Source organism: Bemisia tabaci, chromosome 4 (assembly GCF_918797505.1).
Source record: "Bemisia tabaci chromosome 4, PGI_BMITA_v3".
Classification (NCBI taxonomy): Eukaryota; Metazoa; Arthropoda; class Insecta; order Hemiptera; family Aleyrodidae; genus Bemisia; species Bemisia tabaci.
In genome coordinates, this window is record NC_092796.1 from 49,237,687 (window position 1) to 49,261,339 (window position 23,653).

General features: G+C 41.1%; 1 protein-coding gene across 1 annotated transcript in view; it reads left to right on the top strand.

Annotated features, from left to right (window-relative positions):
* Window positions 1-1,176: 1,176 nt before the first annotated feature.
* The window catches only part of LOC109043799 (uncharacterized), a 59,613-nt gene continuing 37,136 nt past the window's right edge, over window positions 1,177-23,653 (top strand). Inside the window, exon 1 of the mRNA XM_019061113.2 lies at window positions 1,177-2,553. Within this exon, the coding sequence (XP_018916658.2) occupies window positions 1,289-2,553 (1,265 nt within the window). The 5' untranslated portion in view covers window positions 1,177-1,288. The remainder of the gene's footprint in view (window positions 2,554-23,653) is intronic.

Sequence of the window (23,653 nt, forward strand, 5' to 3'; positions counted from 1 at the left end):
TTTTCTTTTTTTTATCGTCATTTTGACAAAATATATAAAACACACATCGTTCCGTCTAATAATGCTGTTAAGAAACTAATTTAGAAAAAAGACCAATTTTTAAAAATCACCAAAGATAGACCGATTTTCTACAGGTGTGGCTGTAGCTCTGAGAAAAATGATATGTATTCTTATTATTTTTTAGCAAAATAAACGGAGCTTTAACCGTATTCTGTCATAATTGACTCGGTAAAAGTTAAAATAATTTCCTAAACCTAATTTCGATGTCCTCTAAAATTGACATTTTAGAGGATTCATATAAACCAGACTTTTATAACACACTGGTAACATTGAAAATTAAATATGAACTGAAAAGCAAGTGAAAAAAGAAATAAAGATGAAAAATATAATGTGTCGATTGAAATGCCGTTTTAGAGATTTCATGTGTGAAAGTGTAAATCTTACGGAGAGAAAAGAGCGAAATAAAGTTGGCATCAAAATACTATAAAATTTAAAAATAATTGTCTATGTTGCTGTAAACTGCCAATTAAAACAACCACTTGCAAAATAGAGGACTAAAAATTTTAGATTTTTTTTTTTTTTTTTTTTTTTTTTTTTTTTTTTTTTTTTTTTTTTTAGAAATCCAGCAAAAAAGTGATCTCGTTAAGGTGTATGGTTACTTTTTTAGGTAAATCTAATAAAAAAGCGTTCTTACAGCGTATACACTGAAACATTTTAAAAGTTTTCCCCTCGTATTTTTGTCTCTTTTTCTTCAAACAGTTAATCTGATTTTGGCAAGAACAGAGACATATCGTTCCCCTCTGTACAAACCATCTTAACTCAAGCCTTAATGCCCAACCCTGTGCAACAATATTCCGCCAGAAAAGGCATCCAAAAAACAAACTCAGTCTTGCGACTCCATGGACCTCTTGGTCCATAAATATCGGGGAATACTTTCAATCACTTGTCACTAGTCGAAGCAAACGCGTAAGTCACAACTTCGAGGCGATGATCCATCCGAACCGGAGAGAACGACTGGAACAAATGTCAGACAGCAAAGAATTGTTACTTCAAGGCATAAAAAAATGCGAAGCGAAACTTTTCATGCCCAGAAGTAATAATTCCTCTTCTCCCGAGCGCCGCGGCGAGAACCTCCGGGACAACCTCCGCGAGACATGTGGTCCGGGCGACGACATGTGGTCCCGGCTGCGGTTCCCGCGCCACCGTTGGGCAAGGTCAGGAGCGGGAAGCGAGAGTGGGGACGACCGGCGCCGCGACGCGCTCAATCAGCGAGCGATTAGTCTCCGCCATGAGCGACTGTGCGCGCATCGAGGAACGTGACAACTTTAACCGCGCCGTCTTCCGACTCGCCTTAAAACGCATCGACGCGCCCGCCATACACCGCACCAACTTCTCGTTCGGGGAGAATTGTGCCGAGCTCGCGGCGAGCGGCCTCAAGTCATGCGCCAATCATGAGGTCAACGGGACAGACGCGGAGTCTGACGCACGCGATGGCGGCAGCTTACACGATCAAAATAACAGGACGTACCTAAAGCCCAGCGAGGAAACTAGTTTACGCGACACGGTTGACAGGACAAAATTCGAATCAACTACAAGCGACGGAATCAGTCTCCACGACACGGTTGACAGGACAAAATTCGAATTAACTGCAAGCGACGGAATCAGTTTCCGCGACGTAGTTGACAGGACAAAGTTAGTGTCAACTGCGTGCGACGGGACACGCGACGCAGCCGACGGGACGGCACGTATCACGTGCGGGGTGCGTACTTTACACGACACGGTTGACACGATACGCTCTGTGACACGTGCGTGCGACGGAACTAGTTCACACGATTCGACTGACATGTTAGGCGTGGAGCCTGGTGCTCTCGACGAGGCCAGTTTTAGGCTTGACACGACCGACCCATGCGACGAGGTCCTCAACAGGAACTCGGGGTCCGACGCATGGTACGAGTCGAGGTATGAGTTATCTTTGGAGTGCAGTGGACACGATACAGTTGACAGGACGGATTCGGAGTCCTGCGAATGGAACGAGACAAGTTCACGTGAGATAGAAGGCGCGAACTCAGATATTGATGTGCGGGAAGAGTCTCGTTTAGAAGATAGGTTGGGATGTGAGTCAGACGTAGATCACAGTTTACACGACAGCGTTGACACAAGTTCGAAATCCGACGTGCCTAGTTTACACGAAGCGGTTTACAGGACAAATTTCGAGTCTCGACCGCCTGATTTAGTTTGGTGTTCATCGGCCACAAGTGCGTGGGTGAACTCGAACGCCGAGCAGAGTTCACAAATAGTTGACAGTGTTGATCCGGATTCCAGTGCGTGGGAAGCGCCGGATTTTGAGTCGTGTTTACTCAAAACTGAGAAGTCGAACTCGTGTGAACTGCCAAGTCCGGTGACGAGTTTACACGACGCGGTAGTGCGATGTGATGTGGCCCAAGTTAGGGAAATTCTCGCTCGCGGGGCGGACCCCGATGAACCGGACTGGAATCACAGTGGAAATCCGCCGATACTCCTCGCTGCATCAACTGGATGCGTGCCTGTTGTTAGGTTAGTCTTCCTCTCGTCTCTTCTCTTTAAACCATGCAACACGGCCAGTAGCTTCTACTGTGGGAGCTCTGCATAGAGTACATAGAGTCGTAATGTAATTGGGTGAGCTGGCGCCACTTTTAAGCATTTTCCAGGTCCCGAATTCCGAGACTCCTGTGTGACGCCGGGTCACTTTTTCGATACATAATCGATTGTTTGCGAATCACGGGTACCCAGCCATTCGATGTAAACAAAGAAGATAGGGATCACCACGTATTCCGCACCGCCATCTTGGATCGAACTTGTATCGAAAAAGTGACCCGAACTCGGCGCACACCGGGCTCGGAACTCGTCGAGCAGAACATGGCGCCAGCTCTCCCATTTACATTACGACTCTATGTACTCTATGGAGCTCTGTCAGTTGAGCCTGAAAATTAGTTTCCCTGTTGGCTCTTGACCTAATCGGTTGAGCATTTGTTTGATCGAATGAACAATTTTTGGTAAACTTGTCGGACACACTACTAAACAGCCAGCAAACAAGGGAGTTGCTGCTCGTAAAGAAGCGCTGAGTCCTCTTACAATTGAAGTTTCCGCCAACCGCTGGAATACTGAAGCACGAAGAAAACGATTTGCGTCGGAGACACAAGACGAGTGGGATAATTGGACGTATTTACGCCTAAAGGAATAAAATTGACGGACGTAATTGTAAAAACAAGACGACGGTTCCAACAAGAACGAACGTGGTGAACGCTCAAAACTAGAGTACCCCCAAAACTTGAGGGAATGGAGGGGGGTTACAAATGAAATGATCGACTCACAAATGGTCAGACCAACTGAGTGTTGGGTTCGGAGGTGTACGATACAAAAAATAATCTTGGGTTAAGGAGCCTCCACTGCCTCCAGTTTCCCCCTTTACGTCGTAATCTTAATGGGAGATTAAGAAAGAGGGGGGATTGAGAAGAATCATTAAGAATGACGGGGAAACCGTGTGAGCTGACATTTAGTTTCACGATTTTGAAAGGTTATTTCTACGGCCAAATGACGTGTGCCCTTGTCAACGGGGGTTAATCTACTTTAAAAAAAAAATTGGACGTATTTCTATCAAACGGAACTATGTGCATTATGACGTGAGCCCTGTTATACATGTATTCTTATGGGTCTCAGGGCTCATGTCTTAATGCACATAGTTCCGGTAGACAGAAACACGTCCAATTAGGACTCCGCTTCCGTTCCAAGTTGATATAGGTCACAAAAGATAAAAACGTCCATTGAGTTACGTGCATGTAAAAACGAAAGTAAAAGTAGAGAAAAGTAACAAGAAAGGCAAAGCTATGGAAACTTTGAATATCTTATTTTGAAAGCCACACCGATGAAGTGATTTTCGCAATTTCTCAATTTTGCTCTCATGAACAAAGGGATCCGAGCCGTAGGGGCTTCATTTCACTGCAAAGTTGCGTACTTTCATACAAAAAATATTAATATCGCGCGGCGACGGTACAGGTCGTTTCATTAAAGATATTATTATTATTTTTTTTTTAAATAATCATTGTCTGTAGCTGGCAATGTGTTCAATACGCGTCTTTTTGGATACCCTGGGTGTTTTTTATTGAATGGATCATGTATATTGGGTAAAAGAAAACTAAAATATCCTTAGAGTTTCGAGTTTAAGTTGATTCGATGGACGCCATTTTTGTGTCAAAACAACAAGCGATGGATCGCATCGATCGGTTACATTTTTACAGCTACTCGTCATTTTTTTCGAATTTTGAGATCGCAATTCTATTGTCAGGAGACTGAAGAGTTCGCCTACAAATTTTGACAAACAAATTCAATGTATTATAGGCGTGGTTTTTTTAGAGGGAAAATATGGAATTCGAGTGCAGTTTCAATATCTGTGTCGAATGCGATATTTTCCCTCTAAAAAAACCACCCCTTTATTACGTTGAATTTGTTTGTTAGAATTGGTCAGTGAATTCTGTAGTCTCCTGACAACAGAATTGCGATCTCAAAATTCGAAAAAAATGACAAGTTGCCGAGAAAATTGAACTAATCGATGCAATATATCGCATGTCGTTCTGACACAATATATAGCGTCCATCGAATCACCTTCATCTCCATAAATAAAAAATAGATACGGGTTTTTTTTTCCTGTACTGAAAATTGGGAACTTTTACTTTACATGCAGTTTGAATGCACCTCAAAATCACTGGGACTGAGTTACTACTTACGCTGAAGGACGTTATCATAAAACGAAATTATGGCCTCTTTCGGAAACTTTTCTTCTCTATGTACGTCACCAAGGTATGCGGACGGATATGATAATGGAATGCATTGTTCTTTTAAGCCCGAAACCGTTTGCCGCGTTGTAAATAGTATCGGCGGAAGAATGGAACAGTCTTATATGACCGAGATAAGGCCGTGGTTGCTAAATTTCATTTAAAAGGACCGTAAAATCCGTTTGATCATCCGATAAATTGCGTTAAGCTTACAAGCTGTCGTTTGAACATTTGGCAATATTGTTGTCGGAAAAATTAAAACTCTCATTGCACTGAATTAATTGTTCGAAAACTGGTAGCATCAGATTTTATTTCCTTCTGAGGACTTATTTGTTTTTTGCTTTGCTGTATGTCGATTCGATCATTGGAGCTGTTTACGTGGAAACTGCACGAACTATATCGAATTTACTGGCACTACGTTTTCAGCGGTCACTCTCCCAAAATTCTGAGAATGCACCTCGGTCGTTTCATTGAATGGCATGAAGAGAGCGAGTATAAATGTGGCACCGATTTTCCTTATGCCATCAGATATGCAATTTCAGGAATTTTATAAAATAAAATATCACAGTGAAATGTCATGAGATTTCGTGATAAAATTTGATATTTTTTTTTAGCAAAATGAAAGCACTCAACAATCTGTGCTCAGTAATCTGAGAAATTCCATTTTGCATCTCTGCACAAAATACACTCTCTGTCAATATTTTATTGAGAAGAAATACCACACAGCTACGGCACAAGTCGGGTCAATCTCATTTTATTTTATTTTTTTTAAACCGAAAACATTTGACATAAAAAATAAACATGGAAAGGGGAAGGGATGAATACTTTTTTTATTTTTCCCTCCTTTTTTTAAATCTTAAAAAATGGAGATTTAACCAAACAAAAATGAATTTCTATTATCATGGTAGGAAGTTTTTTCAGAGGGAGGTTTTCAATTTTCTACGGATGAACTTAGCGTAAATTTAAAGCAGGTTTTAATACACACTCAAGAGAGACTTTGCATGGGAGGCACCGGGGATGCGAAAACTTTCCTGTCATCTCGTCGTTTCCCCACGAAGAAACGTAACTACAGTTTAATGTTGCCAAATTGCCTCGCGCAAATTGCTGTTGTACCATGAGAGTATCGGGAACTTCTAACTGAAAATTACACAGATTATTTTCTTTGATCTCGTGCAAAAATCAGACAAATTTCCAACGAAAACTGCGGGGTTTTACTCTCGTAAAAAATTAGATCGTTTGGGTCAATTTCACAGCGTTGGAATTGAGTTACGTCCCTTCTAACGAAACGACGATATGTAGGTTTTTCTTCAAACTGCCTCTTGAAAAGAGTAAGTACAAAAATGCTGAGTGCGGAAAACTCGGCGCTGTAATATGACGAGTTTTCGCTCAATGCACATCGCTGCTTCATTTTTGAGCGGTGAGATCATGACCCCGGCCAAGATGCGCCGACGTGCGAAAGAGAACTCACAAAAAATTGCTACTTATCATTCGGCCACCTCGGAGCCTCATTCAATGCAACGTTGCCAGTTTATGAGTAAACCATGAATATTGACGTAAGTTCTTCGGAAAATTTGGGTCGAATTATCACCGTCGAGGAAATTGCCGGGTTGTTTACATTTAGCGGTCGCGTTTCCGCGTTGCTTATTTTAAATTTTCGCTGTTCCTCGATATTTATCGTGATTGGCAATGATTTTAGATTTCGTCGTATTCGCTTTTTTAAACGCATTTCACCTTTTCAGCGAACGCCAAGTCTCCATATATGAACATAAAATTTTAGGTTGGCATCATTCGTCCGCACGGTATCTTCAAATAAAACGTCATTCGTCGGTGTCGTATCCTTAACTAGAAAGTTTTCCAAATACCGTAAAGGTAAACATTACGAGATGTCTCTTCACCGCTGAGGTAACTCTATCGGATGACTTTCTGACCGCCTACCACAGAAAAACTTTCGACCGCTAAGGTGACTTTCCCGGATGAATTTTTAATCGATAACTGGAAAACCGAGGAAAATACTCTCAACGATACTACCAAATTAAGGGTCTCTAATACGGTAAATTTTTTGGTTTGAAAATTCTCACTTGTTGATCATTTTTTTATGAAAATTTGGCTCGAGTTTTTTCTGCAAAACTTTTAAAAAATGTCAAAAAACGGAAAAGAACAAACTGTATGTTGAACAAAAAATGATAATTAGGCCTTTTTTGGATAGTGAAATGTGACAGGAGACTTGTAACGTCGCAATTCGAGATACGCGGTTTGGTAATTACACATTCACTGTCGAAATGTTCTCCGTATCCCGTAGTTTCGCAGCCAATAGATGGAAGAAAGGAGGCAAAGTTCATCATAGCGCCTGGATGCAACTATTCGTGCTCTATGGATGCGCGTATTGCGTGAAAAAAATTGAAGGCGCCCTGGTTTTTCTTGCTTGCACGAAAGTTCGCGCAATGCGCATCTTGCACTTTATGCACTGCCGGTGCCTCAAAACCACAGCGGTAGCGGAAACACCAATTCAGGGACCTTGACACATTATATTGTTTGCTTTGAGCATTTTTACTCAGTGCTGTAACTTTCGCGCGTGATCAGAGAACGTTTCGGAGATCAGCTGATACAGCCAGAAAGGTTGAATATTTCCGGTAGATATTCTCTTGGCGCCACTTTTTTATGATAACGTTTTTTGGGATCAAGAGGTATTATTAAGTTGGTAAAATTTTGTCTGCCTCGTTTTGAAACGATACTTGTTTCGTCATTGTTACCACCTTTGAAGCCTACTGTGGCCAGGGTCGGACTGGCTCGCATCTGAGGGCGTGGACCCTTCCTTGGCTGGTTAAGGCGTAATGTGATAGTTCCTGGTAGGGCATCTCCTACGTGGAGAGGGGTTCAGAAAATTTTAGCAAAGCAGCATAAGTTTACGCTATTTTCAGGTTCAAAGTTTATTAATCGTATGGAGAAAAAATTGCAAAATTGAATGTACTGAAGTAACCGACACACTTCATTTTCCAGATGCAGCACGGACGTCCATCAAGTACGAATAGTTGTATTTCTGCGCCGCGCGCCGTCATAAACGCTCATCCTTTCCCTCCTTCTACATATTTCTATATTGTGTTTGTTTGCGTTACTGCGTGAGTAACGCAGCCGAAGGTAAGAGAGATATGTTTGGGCTTCTTTTTTTAACTTTTCTCCCGAATCTGAACGACATCTCATTCACAGCATATGCATATGTATAGCAGAGCATTGAGAGCTCACGCTTCGCGTCATAGCGCCTTCAATTTTTCAGATGCAGCCCGGACGTCCATCAAGTACGAATAGTTGTATCTCTGCGCCGTCGTAAACGCTCATCCTTTCCCTTCTTCTATTGCCATATTGTGTTTGTTTGCGACATGATTGCGATAATGGTGCTTCAAGCACTACGTGAGTAACACAGCCGAAGGTAGGCGAGAAGTATTCGGGCCTCTTTTTTAACTTTTAAAATATGTTTAAAGGTCTCTCAAGAGGTCTATAAAGGGTGCGTACGTCTGTAAATCGAACCGACCAATGCTTCTAAGGGAGTTACACATAGTGAATGATGGAGGGGGATGATAAAGCGCCTGTATGTCAACAAAAAGGTGTAGATGTCACAGAAAAGTGTTTACGCTTCAGAAAGTAGTTCTTGGACCTCTATTCACCACATCATGCGTAAAAGCACCTTTTTTTACTCCAAACTCTCTCTTCTTCCGTTCATTTAAGACATTTTCGGTATATATTCTCGGTCATAATTTTTTTTCTCTTTTTAATTTGCTTTTTGTCAGAGGGGCGCGTTTTCAGCGCGCCAAGAGGGCGTAACTGCCAATGGCAGATTAACCTTATGGCTAATCCGAGCCTGACTGTGGCAGATTGCCCCTGCTCCGATTAGGCCGACAACGGATTTTGAGATCACCAGAAACAGTTCCATCGGAATAACTTTGTCGGCCTCATTTTGAGATGAGGAATTTGTCGGCATATTCCCTCCTTAGAGCCTTGCTGCAGTCGAACGCAGCTCCGGTTAGGCCGGCAGTGGGTTTTGAGATCGGGTAGAAAAGTTCTGTCAATTTTCAAAAATTCGTCCATTTTGAAGTGGAACACCAACATTATAACTGACTCCCGGACCAATTTTGGCATCTCAAAATTTCATCGTTCACTTTAATTTTTTAGAGAGATACCAATCAACATTTTTGCTGAAAATCGTGTGACTTCAACCCTCATTCGGGCAAGACAATTTGCAAACATTTCTGGGCGAGATGTCGGTTGCTTTCCTTCCAAAAAATTAAGAAACGAGATGAGATTTTGGAAACAACAATGTAGGTATGACTTTTTGCCCTTTGTTTTTTGCGCTCGACGTTCAGACGAGTATCGTCATTTTTGCGGCAGCCTTTCCCGGTTTTCTGATTCAAGCACCAGCATGGAATTCCAAGCACGATTCTGGAATTAGAGCGCCGCGTTCGTTCATCCTATGTCTAATGGTCAATTATCCTAAAAACAAGGCCGAGGCCCGAAGCCCAGCTGGCAAGCCAGATTGAAATGAGCATTCGAAAGTCAGACGAACGCAACCTTTTTACCCTACGCGGCGTCCCGCGAGACCTTTTCCAAGTCCTCTAAACGGTCGGTGTAATTCCATTTTCGTCACGTTAGTGCGGGGCTACAGGCGCGGCGGGTAGCAGCTGGTTGGACATGGCCGCAGCCACTCTCGATTTCAGCCATTGAGCCTTTGCAGACAGCGAATCGTAGCGTGGAGTGTTGCGGGGCGGCGCGGCGCGGCGAGCGTCGAGCGCCCATTTTTCATGGGACGACCAAAAAGTCATCGCGAAGCAAAGGGCACTCCGCCACCCTACGCCGCGAATTAGCTCTGCCAGAGTTGTCACTTTTCTCGGTTACATCTATCATACAGGACAATGCTGCCGTGCTAAGGAAAAACGCCGTATGAACCTTCAGACGTTGCCAAATTTCGATCGAGAAAACACGAATTTCCTCGTGAACTTATGAATATTTTCCTCCCGATTTTTCAGATGATTTAGTTCCCAATTTTACCTAAAGATTCTGAAAATATAAAGGACAAATATTCATAACTTTCCTCAAAAATAAACATTCTATCGAAGGAAATTTGGCAACTCTTGAATTTTCATACGGCGTTCTTCCTTAGCACGGCAGAATGGGCCGCCAGACAGGGTCTAAACTACGAGAGAAAACCGCATAGTTTCTCTTCAAAATTTTACGTAGAAGACAATTCACGCAACAAAAAGTTCGGATATCAGGTCCTGAACAAGACATTGACAAAAAAATTCAAGACAGGTTAAATGGAAGTCAGATTATACAAACGACGTTAAGTGTATTATTTCCATAGAGCCAATCTTAACTGTAAATTGCTAATATCTTGTTCAGGAATTGATTTCCAGAATTCCCGTTGTGTGACGCACCGTTTTCCTCGTGAAATTTTAAAGAGAGTACACGTTACATACTATGTTATAATTCATAACCTGTCTAGAGGCCCATTCAGTGGAAATGTTTGCAAGCTGGCAACGATGGGTTTCATTCATTTTTGAATATTGATGAAATATTCGATATTTATCGAGACAGGTTGCCACTTCTAGTATATAATTAACGAGGAAAAAGCAGTTATATACCTATTGGAGATATTCGCTATTAGGGTGATATAGGATCAAGTGTGAAGATTTCAGGGGTAAATTGCTTTTGTAATGCCTATTTTGTATTTTATGACATGAAATTTTCTAAACAAATTCATACCTCTTTTGCATGATTTTAGCCCCAAGAACTTTATGGGACAAAATTCCTACGAATCGAATAAGATAACAACTTTTATCCGATGAAAATTTTGAAGCACCTCACACTTCCATCTCAATTACCTAGGGTACATAGCACTTACATAGAGAGAAAGGTTGGGGCGTATTGGGTCTATAAGTGACAAAAATCTATATTACTAGTAGAATTAAACTGGTTTGGACTGAAGTACTGATTTCTTGAGAAACGCGAAAGTTAGCTGGTTATTGAAATTCTAGACAAATCGATAGAAAAAGACGACAAAGGGAAAAAAGTGCGATTCTAATCGTGGAAGTGGGTAGTTTACAGTGAACAAAGGAGGTAAGTAATAGACTAACTAACGGCAACTGACGAAAGAGCCTACTAGTAGTCCATCATTTTCCCCCTCAGTCAATAACAACCACCCGTTTCAGCTAATAGAGTCTCCTCATTTTCCTTTCGCCTTCTTTGTCTAAAGCTTTATCTATCAATTTTAATAATCCGATTGCAGCATTGCATGCATGTCTCTTCGTGATGGTCCGGACAACATGTGCCAAAAACATTTTGAAATCCTTGAAAACTCTCGGTTCCGATCAGTTCTCCTTTTTTTTTACACTTGTTTCCCTCAGAGTTGGGTCGTTTTTTAGCCGAATGATTCCATTTTAGTTATGACAACTTAAAATTTATTTTCATGATGTGATGGAATTTTTCTGACCCAAAAAGAAACTTGATGACAAAAACCAAACCTCCGTTGTCAAAATAAGGACTTTACATGGTTTGATCAATTGTTTTTCTGACGCAAGAATCCAATTCCCAAGTGGAATCTGTTTGTCATAATGGATTTGACTCTTCTCAGAATACAATCTGTCAGCAAGATTGGAGGAATCCGAATCTTGTCACTTTCACAATCCGAGGAGGCCTCTTCCCGTATTACGAGGGAGTATTTTTATAGATGTGAAGTGACTCATGGTCATGTTCGATTTCCTGTAGTTTTGATAAGACAATCAGCTGCGTATATGATGCCTCATAGGTTTCCTATTTGTATTCTTTGTCAACTCGTATGACGTTGCATTTAAGCTCCTCTAGGCGAGATTTACAACCTCACTATGATCATTTCCTTTACGATATTATTAAAAAGGATGCCCATAAGTATAACATTGGTTATTGAAATTTCATTTATTTGAATTCAAAACCTATCCGAGTGTCACAGAGGAAAATATCAAAACCTCTCCGAGTGTCGCAGAGGAAAATATCTTACTAGTGTTTAAAATTAATATAAATTATTATTCGTCCCATAGGAAAAAAGGTAGCTGCCACAACCCGTTGATATCTTAAACAGTGACGTGTGCTTTGCAAAAATTGCGATAACTACAGACTGGAGACAGATTGCGCGATTGACTAAATGCCTCGATGACTATTCTATATAAATGCCTCGATGACTATTCTATATAAATGCCTCGATGAATATTCTATATAAATGCCTCGATGACTATTCTATCCTTAGTAGCACTGAGTAAAAAGTATACATATCTGTAAAACGTGTCTTATGATACTTTTTGTGATATTTTTTCTACACATTTTGGAGACCATTAATGAATCATTAATGTTGAATGTGTTAGCGAAAAATGTCAGAAATTAAGGATATTTTATGGAAAATCTTTTAGAAACGTATTGGAAATGCTTTTAAAACTATGAAAATTTCGTTAGACTTTAAGATTTTACCCGCAAATTACACTTTTGTTGAATTTAGATTTTTCTCGCTACCGAATTTTGTTGAATATCTTAAATTCGCTAGTGATTACTTTTCAAAGACAGCAAACATATCTCATTACAGCACCATAGCCAGCGAGAGAAACAACTCCAAGACTTAAAATATTTTTGAGATGTTTCTTACAACTTTTCATTGACATCTTAAAAAAGTAACACACAAAAACATAATGGTGGCATTTTCAAAACGCTCCAACGGATTCGTTAAAATTTTCATTGGCACATTTTTAAAACGTTTCCAAAACCTTGTTTACCATGAAGGGCTCGTATACCACCATAGCAGCAGTAATTATAACGTAAATCAAATTCAATTCAAAGAAGAAATTAGTAATTTTTTTTTTTTTTTTTTTTTTTTTTTTTTTTTTTTTTGAAGTTTAAGGTTGAAAAACTAAAGTGTAACAAAACTCAAGCATCGTAAATAGAGTTATTTGTTTTGCTTTGTTTTTTTTTTTATTCTCACGATCGAATAGCAATAGACTGATTGAACGATGGTTCCGATTGAAACAAAAAACATGACCTTGACTTCAAATTTTATGTTGTATATGTACTGTATGTTGTGAAAAAGAGATTTACTAAGAGAGAAGTGTCAGTTTATCCCGCATTAGTCATTAATATGCAAAAAATCAATTACCAACTAATCAAAGTAGATAAATTTTAATTTTCTTGGACGGACTCGGCCACCTCAGTGTTATAGCAAGTACAACGAAGCTATTTTTATGTTCACATTGCTGCCATTAAACATTGATAAAACGTTATCAAATAGCTTAGTCACTTAATCAGCAATTACTCACTTAATTGGTAATATTTGCGTAATTTCAAAATTGAAATGAAAGCTCAGCCACTATTTAAAGGGATCTGCATGAGAGTGGAAGAGGGGTCGTGAAAACAAGGGGGGCGAGGGGAAGTGGGGGAAAAGGTTAGGGAAGCAGGGGAGAGGGGGTTGAGGAAACCGAGATTGAAAAAGTCGGCAACATAGGGGTGAGCTTACTTAATGCTGCTATATTTATTAGGACAAAATTTATCTTCCACCTCGGATTTCTGGGGCGGTAATTTATGGGCCTTTTTAATTGCGAAAGTGTACGACGACAGAAGCCCCACTCACATCGCGACGCGCAAAGCCGAAATCAACGCACAGTTGTCAGACTGTGCGATAGGATACTTTACATGGGTTTAAATAGGGACAATTTTCTGATTTTTCAGCACAATCTGGCAACAATGAATCAACTCGACGCTGCCGACTTGGTGGGAAAAATCCGCATACACGTTTTCCAATCGCTGTGTTTCGAAATTCATTTCTCAGCCTTATTTTTCAAAAGAAAATGATTATACAAATATTACGCAGGATCTAATTTGTGCAGTTTGTTTTTAGTTAATCGTGACAATTTACGACGGAAGGGTCCGTAGCATTGAAAAACTTAGAATTGAACGAGTTATTAAGCTTACGAAGGGAAGTTTCAATTCTCGTCGCCCTCCCCCCCCCCCCCCCCACTATTGATGGATTATACCGCGGTAGCTCCTTTAACGTCCTTGGTTAACAGTGGAATATCTGCTTCAGTGGAAAAAGAGCGTAAGTTCCAAGCCACCTCTCCCTACTTAGAGTGCTTCCTACTGATAAAAACCACGATTGTAATACTGCTAAAAATGGCAGCACTGAGAGATTTTTGTGGAAGGAGGGCATACCGTACCCACCATTTTTTTATTTATTTAAATCATCATTTATTTCTTTCTTTCCCACTTTCTTCGACCCTACTCGTGTGACTCTTATCTCATTAAAGATGGTGCGGTATGTGGAGCAATGTTTGATTTTGTCGAACAAAAATATGAAGAATTGTCGAAGAAACCAAGCTTTCCACGCTTTCTCAAAACCAGACTTTTGAAGGTTACGCCTTTTTTCAAACATCTTGTCCAATAATTAAGATATTAGGACTGGTGCGTCAAAAAACGTAAGGAGCATTTCGACGGAAATGCACACAATTTTCCTTGCACAAACATTATATTTACACTCGGCATTTTACGAAGCAACTGTTGGTAGAGGAGTGCAATCGCGTCATGCTGGAAGAAATCGATTCAAATGCGAACAACGGGCCGATTATTGAAAATGATAGACAAAGCGATAGACAAAGAAGACATAGGGAGTATATAGCGATCCTATTGGTTGACATGATTGGTTCTTATAGACTAAGGAAGAAAATGGTGGACTAACTGTCAGGTTTCTTATGGGTTGCCGTTAGTTAGTCCATTACCTATCTCCTATGTCCATTGCCACCACCCGCTTCCACCAATAGGATCCCTCCAAATCCCTTTTGTCGTCTTTGTCTATAGCTTTGTCTATCAGTGTCAATAATCGGCCCGCAAGTCTCTTACGTTAAGTAATCGAGGAGCTGCAGTTGATGCCACGCGGCACGTCTCGACGTGCAAATAAAATCTCGGGACCGAAAAACCGCAGGATGTCTCCGGTTACTATTGCTCTGTAGTATTAACCTTTTTACGTGGGAAATCTGATTTTCTAAGCTTTCAACGGAGGCGGTTTATGCAGGCGTCCGACTGGCGCGGCGGCACGTGGAAATCCTTTGAAATTTCCCCGCGAGCTTTTCTCGGAGCTTAGAGGGGCGTCGCCGCGCGCCCACAGAGCTTTCTCGTAAGATGCACTTTACCCGGCAATTGGACGTTTTTCTCCCAAACGGAACTATGTGCATTAAAACATGAACCCTGAGACCTATAAGGATATATGCATAGCACGGCTCACGTCATAATGCATATGGTTCTGTTTGCCAGAAATATGTCCAATTGACATTCAAACACATCTCTCAGAGAAACCGGGCGGATAAAATATCTGCACTTAAACGGATGATATTTGATTTTCAAAACCTTGTTCTACATCTCTTTCAGTCAACCAGCCCTCCTATTTTATTTTTGAAGTTCCTTCACGACGATTGAGCGGCTTGATGTGGGAATTTTTTGGAGGGGAAAAGAAGAGATCTATGAGTAGGGTTGCAATTTTTCGTGAGGAATAAAATCTTTCAATTTCATGTGAAATATTTCGGAAATGCGTAATTAAATGAAAGGCGACCGGTCTTCGCTTTTTGGTTTTGCGTATGCGTGTTGCATACCCAACCCCTGAAAATATGATTCACATGTTTAATATTTTTCACAGCTTTGTGAAATTTCATGAAATATTTAACGGGAATTTTCAATATATCATATTTTTCATTCCACCCGTGCAGCCCTGTCTAAGAGGTCTTTTAGATCTGTGCATTACAAGCAAGAGTAGTCGCCTCCGGTCAAAAACTTTGAAAGATTAGACCCTACCAGTGGTGTATAAGCTCCATGACTCTCCTTTTTTTCATCATTCTTCGGGCTGAAAGCTGAAGATTTACAATTTTTAATTTCCATGGTTTTTCCATTATCAGCAGGTTAAAAACGGTTCAACCAAAGACGTACATGCTTCCCCAATTTTCAACTGATCAGAACCCAAAAGCACGCAGCAGTTCAACAAATCAATGAGAGCGCAGGGCTTTCTGATACAGGGAATAAAAGTCGAGCGCCTTCAATTTTTTGATATGCAATAAGGACAGCCTCAGAACACGAATAGTTGCATCCCAGCGCTGAATTCTAATTGCGTTGAATTACTCTCGCGTCGCGTCGATCCGTTTCTGCGATATCAGTCAGAATGCAACTTTTGTGTGTTATCAACATTCTCTCTATTTCTTTTTCTTCTTCTTCTCCTCCTTATTCTTAATGACCGAGAGACATTTTTGGATAATTGCATGAAGAGAGATTATTTCTTGAGCGATAAAAGGAGTCACAAGAGCATTCAACAGATAAGATAATGGGTCCACGCCGCTAGTCTTAGAATCGTATTTTGGTCTCTTACGCGTACAGATTGGCAAAAATCATGAGATTCGTCAATCAAAGCACGATTTTGTGGCTAGCACAAGTGACCCATCAATATTTTTTTGAGAATTTCAAACTTCATTGTAAACTCGTTCGAATTTATTTTGAAAAATGCTATTAAAGCCGCCATTTTTGGAGCCCTGCACTTAATCACAGGCCGACGAATTTTGAAGCATTAAGAAAGTAATGTTTTGTATCCGAAACAGGGTCTCTAGGTGCCTTGCTGGAGAGTGGGCTTTGTCTAACTTGATGGCATTACTGGTGCAGTATATAGAAACTTTTCTATGCATCTTTTCACATTTTGTAAGTGTTAAATACAATATCGATGATAGAGAGGTATAACAAACTTAAAATGACAAAACAAACTGATTACAAGTTGATTGAACTGCACAGTTACATTAAATTGAGCGTAGTATAAACAGAAGTATATAAAATAATCAAATATAAATCACCTGTGTCATTTATCTTCTTTTTAGATTTTTATCACGTCTAACATAGCCGGATAAAGGTGATTGCTACATGGGCCACGGCCCATGGCGGCAAATCTAGGGGGCGGCAAATTTTGCAATTTTTTTAAATGTAGGTGTATAATAAAATCGAATTTAGAAAAAAAATTACAAACGAGAAAAGGCAACAAAATCTCTCATTTCCTGGGAGTATAGTAATTTCTAATTTTGTCGTCTTTCAGTGATACAAGAGACAGCACCTTTAATTAGTCGAGTTGAGAGAGAAACCAAACACGCAATTTGTCCTGGAACGGCGCAACTTAGAGAGGAATGATGACGAGGACTTGAGATGAAAAGGAGAAGCCCTTGGCGCACACACGTCGGCATGTAACACATATTAGCGCCTACAAGGCTGCACGAATACTTCACGCATTGCATCAAACACAGTGCGGTCACTGCAGTCAGCGTGAAACGGATATCGCCTACAAGAGTGCATGAATACTTCACGCATTGCGCCAAAGACAGTGCGGTCAGCGTGAAACGCTTAGCGCCCACAAGACTGTCGGAATACTTCACGCATTGCGCCGAACACAGTGCAGTCTGCGCGGCGCGGCGCGGCGGCGGAAGTTAAAATCATTAAACTACATTTATGTTTGTTCTTTCATAATTTTATCGTTCATTTCTTATGAATGGAAGGCCTTGTCCACACAGAGATAGGTTTACGGAACTTAACTTTCGCTCAAAGTTCCGTGAACTTTTGCTAGTAGTGTTGACAGGGCTCTCCCAAAAAATGTGTCCAACACAAGTAAACGCGTCTTCTGCATCCTTCCCCCGCTGGCATGTTCACTTGATGTTTTTTATTGGTGTCTCAAAACGAATGAGAAGGGGGCGGTAAAATACAGGCGGTCCATGGGCGGCAAGTAGGTAAATCCTGCCCTGACGTCTAAGTCTGATTATAAGAGAACGTAATTCGATTTAATGATTTCAATTTTGAAGATCATACTTTCAGCCTTGTTTTACGTTTATTTTATCGACTTTTTGGGCGCTTCTGGGTACCAGATGCGCCCTTTCCAGCCGTTCGACTCCCCCGATGTAACATGTACTATACTACATACCGTTTTGCCTTATGGGTAATGACGCCATTCTGGTACACCCGGGAAAATTTGATTTTTTTTCTGCATCTGGTATTCGTAAAAGTTTTCGTGAAATGTTTTGCTTTTAAGCATAACAATCTCGCACGGACGTATTACCTGGTTAAACTATTTTGGGGCTTCGTTATGCTTAAATGCTTCATATTCGAGGTTGTAGTTTCAGATTGATTCGAAAAAATCACGAACAGTCACGTGATCTCTTCATTTTAGTGACGTATTACTGTGCTATTTTGTGATTGGTTCATTTTCTCGGCGCAGCATCGTCAAGCGTCAGCTGTTTGCGGCTCTGGGTTGAAGGTTTAAGGTTATGTCAGAGAGAATAGAAAGTTAGAGGCCCGACTCGATGCTAGGTAATTGAAACAGATGCGCTCGCAGCGCGCTCGCTGGCAACGTACGCAACTACTATTTTCTATTGTTTTCCAGAGACTAGCGGCGGGTATGTTGCTGCCGGACCACCTTCACGTAGGCAATTTGTTATACATCGTCCGTCCGCAATACTCTCGCTTGGCCGTATGAAAACGTTCCTCGCATGCGCAGTGTTAAAGAAGCGCCCTCCAACGCTTTGGCGTTGGAACTGCTTGTTTTTCTTTTACGTAAATTGTATATGATATGGTGCCACAGGCTATCAGTATTCGTCTCTCATTCGGAGGATTATCAACATCCTCGAGTAATTTCAGTTTCTGCCTTTTCTTTTTCCCTCTTTTTCGGCTTACAACAAGGATGATTTATCCCCACTAAGGTTGAAACGGATCCACCTCGAAAGCTCCGCGGAAAGATGACTTTTTTCGGAGAAGCAACTCGTGGAGAAGAGAAACCCCGCGGAACTACGAGGCACGTCCCGGATTGAGCAAGCTTCGCCGTTCCGTGAGGTTGTCGGTCCGACAAAAAAGCGAGGAGGGAAGTATACGTGCGCGGAGCCAAATCGACGGTGAAACTACCAAACCACGTATCTCGTTTGCGGTGTTTAAAAATCTACGCTCACATTTTATTTTTTTGAAGTAGACCAAATCAATATCATTCCTTGAAATTTTCACGGAATTTTCTCCGCACAAAGAGGAAAAATCACAGAAATTTTCAAGACTGGATGTTAAGTAGTTTTTCATTTAAAAAATAAAGTATGACAGGAAGTCTGCGACGTCGCAAACCGAGATACGTGGTTTGGTAGTTTCACCGTCGAAATGACAGCGTAAAGTAGCAACTTCAAAGTGTCGTGGCTCCGACTGACGTCGTGTATCTTGCTCTTGCAGTCATGCAACCCCGCGTAACGACCCTCTGTAAACATTTCCCATTTTCCAATAAAACGCAATCACGTCTCTGAGTGGTGTTGTAACGCCGCAGAGAGCAAGCTTTTGAATTTTTGGTGGGTAGAATGAGGAAACAAGAAACCTGTCCGCTCGTCGGGTCTTTCGTGGAAATCTTTTCCTCCTCGTTTCGGAATAAGTCCACGGTTTCTTCTCTGCTGGAGATGAGCTTGTCGATGGTTTTAGTTCGAAAGCACGTATTGGCTCTGCTTCACACTGGTGATTCGTCCAATCGAATGGATTTCTCATCGGTAGATTTGCACGGTAGGTACGCATGTTAAGCACATTATTTTGGAAGGTGCATTCTGTAACGCACAACTTGTGCAGTCTCCTTCCCTGAATTTTTAAGTTTTCCACGTTCTTGGGCACTCCTTTTCACGTCAACGGGGTGCTGCGAGGAATATCGATAGCTACAGTGCGAAACCACGTTTCTCCGTTCGCGACGTTGCAGACTTCCGATTATATTTTATTTCCTCTTTAAAAATCTTGCCGACTCGATTTCTTAAAAACTTTCTTGATTTTGTTTTTGTCCACCAGAAGAATATTCCGTAAAAATTTCAAGATTTATAGTTGACTTGTTTCTCCTAGAAAAAATACAATATGTAGGAGTATAAATCTGAAAACACTGCAATGGAGATACTGGGTTTCGCATATTCGCGCATACTGGGTTCGGTGGCGTTTAGCCACCAATATGAGAAAAAACTGATCTATGTACCGAACAATCTCCCAGGTCAATCTTCCTCAAATTTATTATTAGCAGTTATAATTTTTCCCCTCTTTATTTTAAAAAAAGCAAACAAAAACGCTAAACAACGATTGCAATCCAGAGAGAGGAAGATTACTAACAGTTGGCGAGATTGTTCTTCCATTTAGGTAAGGTTTTCTTACATATTTCTCTCCTGGGAAATCATAGTCTACTCGGTTATGCTGTACCTCCAAAGAGCAGCAGACCTTGATTTGCTGTGGCTCAAGTTAGAAAACACATATCTCAGTCTGTAACATTATAAAGGTTGAAGGTATACGTGTGTCTAAAAATCTACACATGTGTGGAAACGTTCAGAAAATCGGTCTAATTGAGGGGCTTGGAGGACAAGACGCATAAGGACAGTTTTTGCTACTTCGAGAAATACGTGTATAAAGTTTCGAAATTACATGGATGCATTCGGCGAAAAGAAAGCTCAAACTGACTTTGATGCTTAAAAATTGAAATTTGTGAGCGAATTTTTTACGGAGAATGCATTGAGACTCGTTTTACTTGAAATCATTAATGCCTCAATTTTTTCAAAAACTGCACGTATGCGCCTTGTCCTCTAAGCCCCCTAATTGTGACAACGCAACGTCGCACAGTGGACCGAGGCAATAGGAGAGGTCGGACAAACTTTTGAAACTTTAAAAGCTCATAACTCCGCAAGTACAAAATTTTTGGGTTCTGAGAGAGGTATTATTGGTTTCCTCGTGAAAGTTTCTTCCGGGGACACCCCTTAAAAGAGCCTCGCCAAAAAGTGGTGTTTTTTCGCCCCTTTTTTTATACCCGAGTTGGTCAACCGGACAGTGCTCAAATGAAAGCCTATGGTAAGGCAAACTTCCATGCAAAGTTTCAACTTGAAGTGACCCCTGGTTTAGGCTGTACAGCGTTGCCAATTTTCCAGTTTCATGTGCTAAAATCAAGGATATTGGACTATTAGTCCGGTGCATAAGTAGACTAGTACACCCAAGTTGGTCAACGAGACAGGGCTCAAACGAAAGCTTATGGTAAGGCAAACTACCAGGAAAAGTTTCAACTTGAAGTGAAACCTCGTTTAGACTGTACAGCGTTGTCAATTTTCCATTTTTATGCGCTAAACTCACGAAATACTGAATCGTCATGGTTCAACAGACTAGTATACCTAAGTTGGTCAACGAGACAAGGCTCAAACGAAAGCTTATGGTAAGGCAAACTTCCAGGAAAAGTTTCAACTTGAAGTGAAACCTCGTTTAGGCTGTACAGCGTTGCCAATTTTCCATTTTTATGCGCTAAACTCACGAAATACTGAATCGTCATGGTTCAACAGACTATTATACCCGAGTTGGTCAACGAGACAAGGCTCAAACGAAAGCTCATGGTAAGGCAAACTTCCAGGAAAAGTTTCAACTTGAAGTGAAACCTCGTTTAGGCTGTACAGCGTCGCCAATTTTCCTTTTTTATGCGCTAAACTCACGAAATACTGAATCATCATGGTTCAACAGACTATTATACCCGAGTTGGTCAACGAGACAAGGCTCAAACGAAAGCTTATGGTAAGGCAAACTTTTGGGAAAAGTTTCAACTTGAAGTAAAACCTCGTTTAGGCTGTACAGCGTTGCCAATTTTCCATTTTTATGTGCCAAAATGAAGAAATTCGGGACTAATAGTCCAATGCATCATAATCAAACAAACTAGTTCATCGGTCTACGAGCTGAATACTACCCTGAGATCGAATAGAAGCGCAACTAAGGGCCATCGTAAACTTTTCGAAGCAGTGTTGCCAATTTATTATTAATTTTTTTAACATAAAATTAGGGTTTTTCCGAGATTTTTGGGGGAAAACGTACCTTCATGGGCTATAACTTTGATAACTATGGGCTAAACATTACGACTCGATAGTTAATGCACGCACGCTACAGACGGAGAAAATTGAATTCCGAACGCAATGATTCAGTATTTCGTGAGTTTAGCGCATAAAAATGGAAAATTGACAACGCTGTACAGTCTAAACGAGGTTTCACTTCAAGTTGAAACTTTTCCTGGAAGTTTGCCTTACCATAAGCTTTCGTTTGAGCCTTGTCTCGTTGACCAACTTAGGTATACTAGTCTGTTGAACCATGACGATTCAGTATTTCGTGAGTTTAGCGCATAAAAATGGAAAATTGACAACGCTGTACAGTCTAAACGAGGTTTCACTTCAAGTTGAAACTTTTCCTGGTAGTTTGCCTTACCATAAGCTTTCGTTTGAGCCCTGTCTCGTTGACCAACTTGGGTGTACTAGTCTACTTATGCACCGGACTAATAGTCCAATATCCTTGATTTTAGCACATGAAACTGGAAAATTGGCAACGCTGTACAGCCTAAACCAGGGGTCACTTCAAGTTGAAACTTTGCATGGAAGTTTGCCTTACCATAGGCTTTCATATGAGCACTGTCCGGTTGACCAACTCGGGTATAAAAAAAAAGGGGCGAAACTTGGCGAGGCTCTTTAAAATGTGACGAAATAAACATAAAAATTTGCAGTTTCAGTAAAAAATTTCGCGTCCGACCTCTCTGATTGACTCGGTCCAGTGTGCGTCGTGAATACTAGTTTTCGGTACTTCGGCAACACTTGCTTTTCTACATTTAAACCTGTGTTGAAAAATCGATTCTAATCGAAGCATGTGGCACCTCCGAGAATCGATTCATTTCCATACACTGGAAAAACAAACACATTGGATCTGGAGTCCAGACCCTTAAAAACATCGACAAGAAAAAGTACTCTTGATTCAATCAGAATCTAGCTTAATTCAAGAACCAAGCCTCTTAATTTAGGCGGATTTCGTTTTGATTCAAGCAAAAATCCGATTGAATCAAGAGTATTTTTTCTTGTCAATGTTTTCAAGAGTCTGGACTCCAGATCCAATGTGTTCTTTTTCCAGTGTAGGTTTAAATGGAGAGAAAACAATGTTGCCAGCTCGGCGGAATAATTAATTAATTGGCCTCGGGGTCGAAGAAAGGAGTAAGCAAGGATGAAAAATCGTCCCCTGAGTGTCACGGCCCCTAAATTGTCCGCATAAGGGATTTGCTCGTCACTTACGGAAAGGCGAATCCCAGCCAGTGGCGATCGAGGCGTGAATAATCGATTATCGATATCTCGCCATTTGAAGCTAAGGTAAAGAATCGATTACTGAGGTGTTCGCTGCGATCACCCTGATAATCGATCTTTTGTCATAGGTTTAAATGGCACAACAATCGATACATCGCAATTCACACCACGCCACTGGAAGGTGCTTGGGTCCCCGAGGACGAGTCGATTCCTTGGATGTTTACGTTCCGTTTTACCGACTAAGCGTAAGCGATGATGCTCGCTCAATTCCAAGTGACAACAGAAGAAGAGTCGCGAAAACGGTTTCATTGAAGAGATCCAGTTACGCCTTGCGTGCGTTCGCGCTTTCAACCGTGTTACGGAAAAGAGCAATAAGCGGATTCTGGGATGGGCCTCGAAACGCATAAGAGCGTGTGCTAACCAAGGCTCACAAAGAACTGCACTTGCGGTTTTCTTCCGTAACACGGCCGCCCTAGTGTCTAAACACAAAGAATAGCACATCTCTGCGAGTCAGCTTTTATTAGAACCAGCGGGTGCTTCCTTGGCCACCGAGCGGCCCAACTCTCCGTCGCCCGCTTCGCGCCTGTGCTGCCGTGCTAAGGAAGAACGCCGTATGAGCACTGGAAAAAAAAACACATTGGATCTAGAGTCCAGACTCTTGAAAACATCGAAAAGAAAAAGGACTCTTGATTCAATCTGAATTAAGCTTAA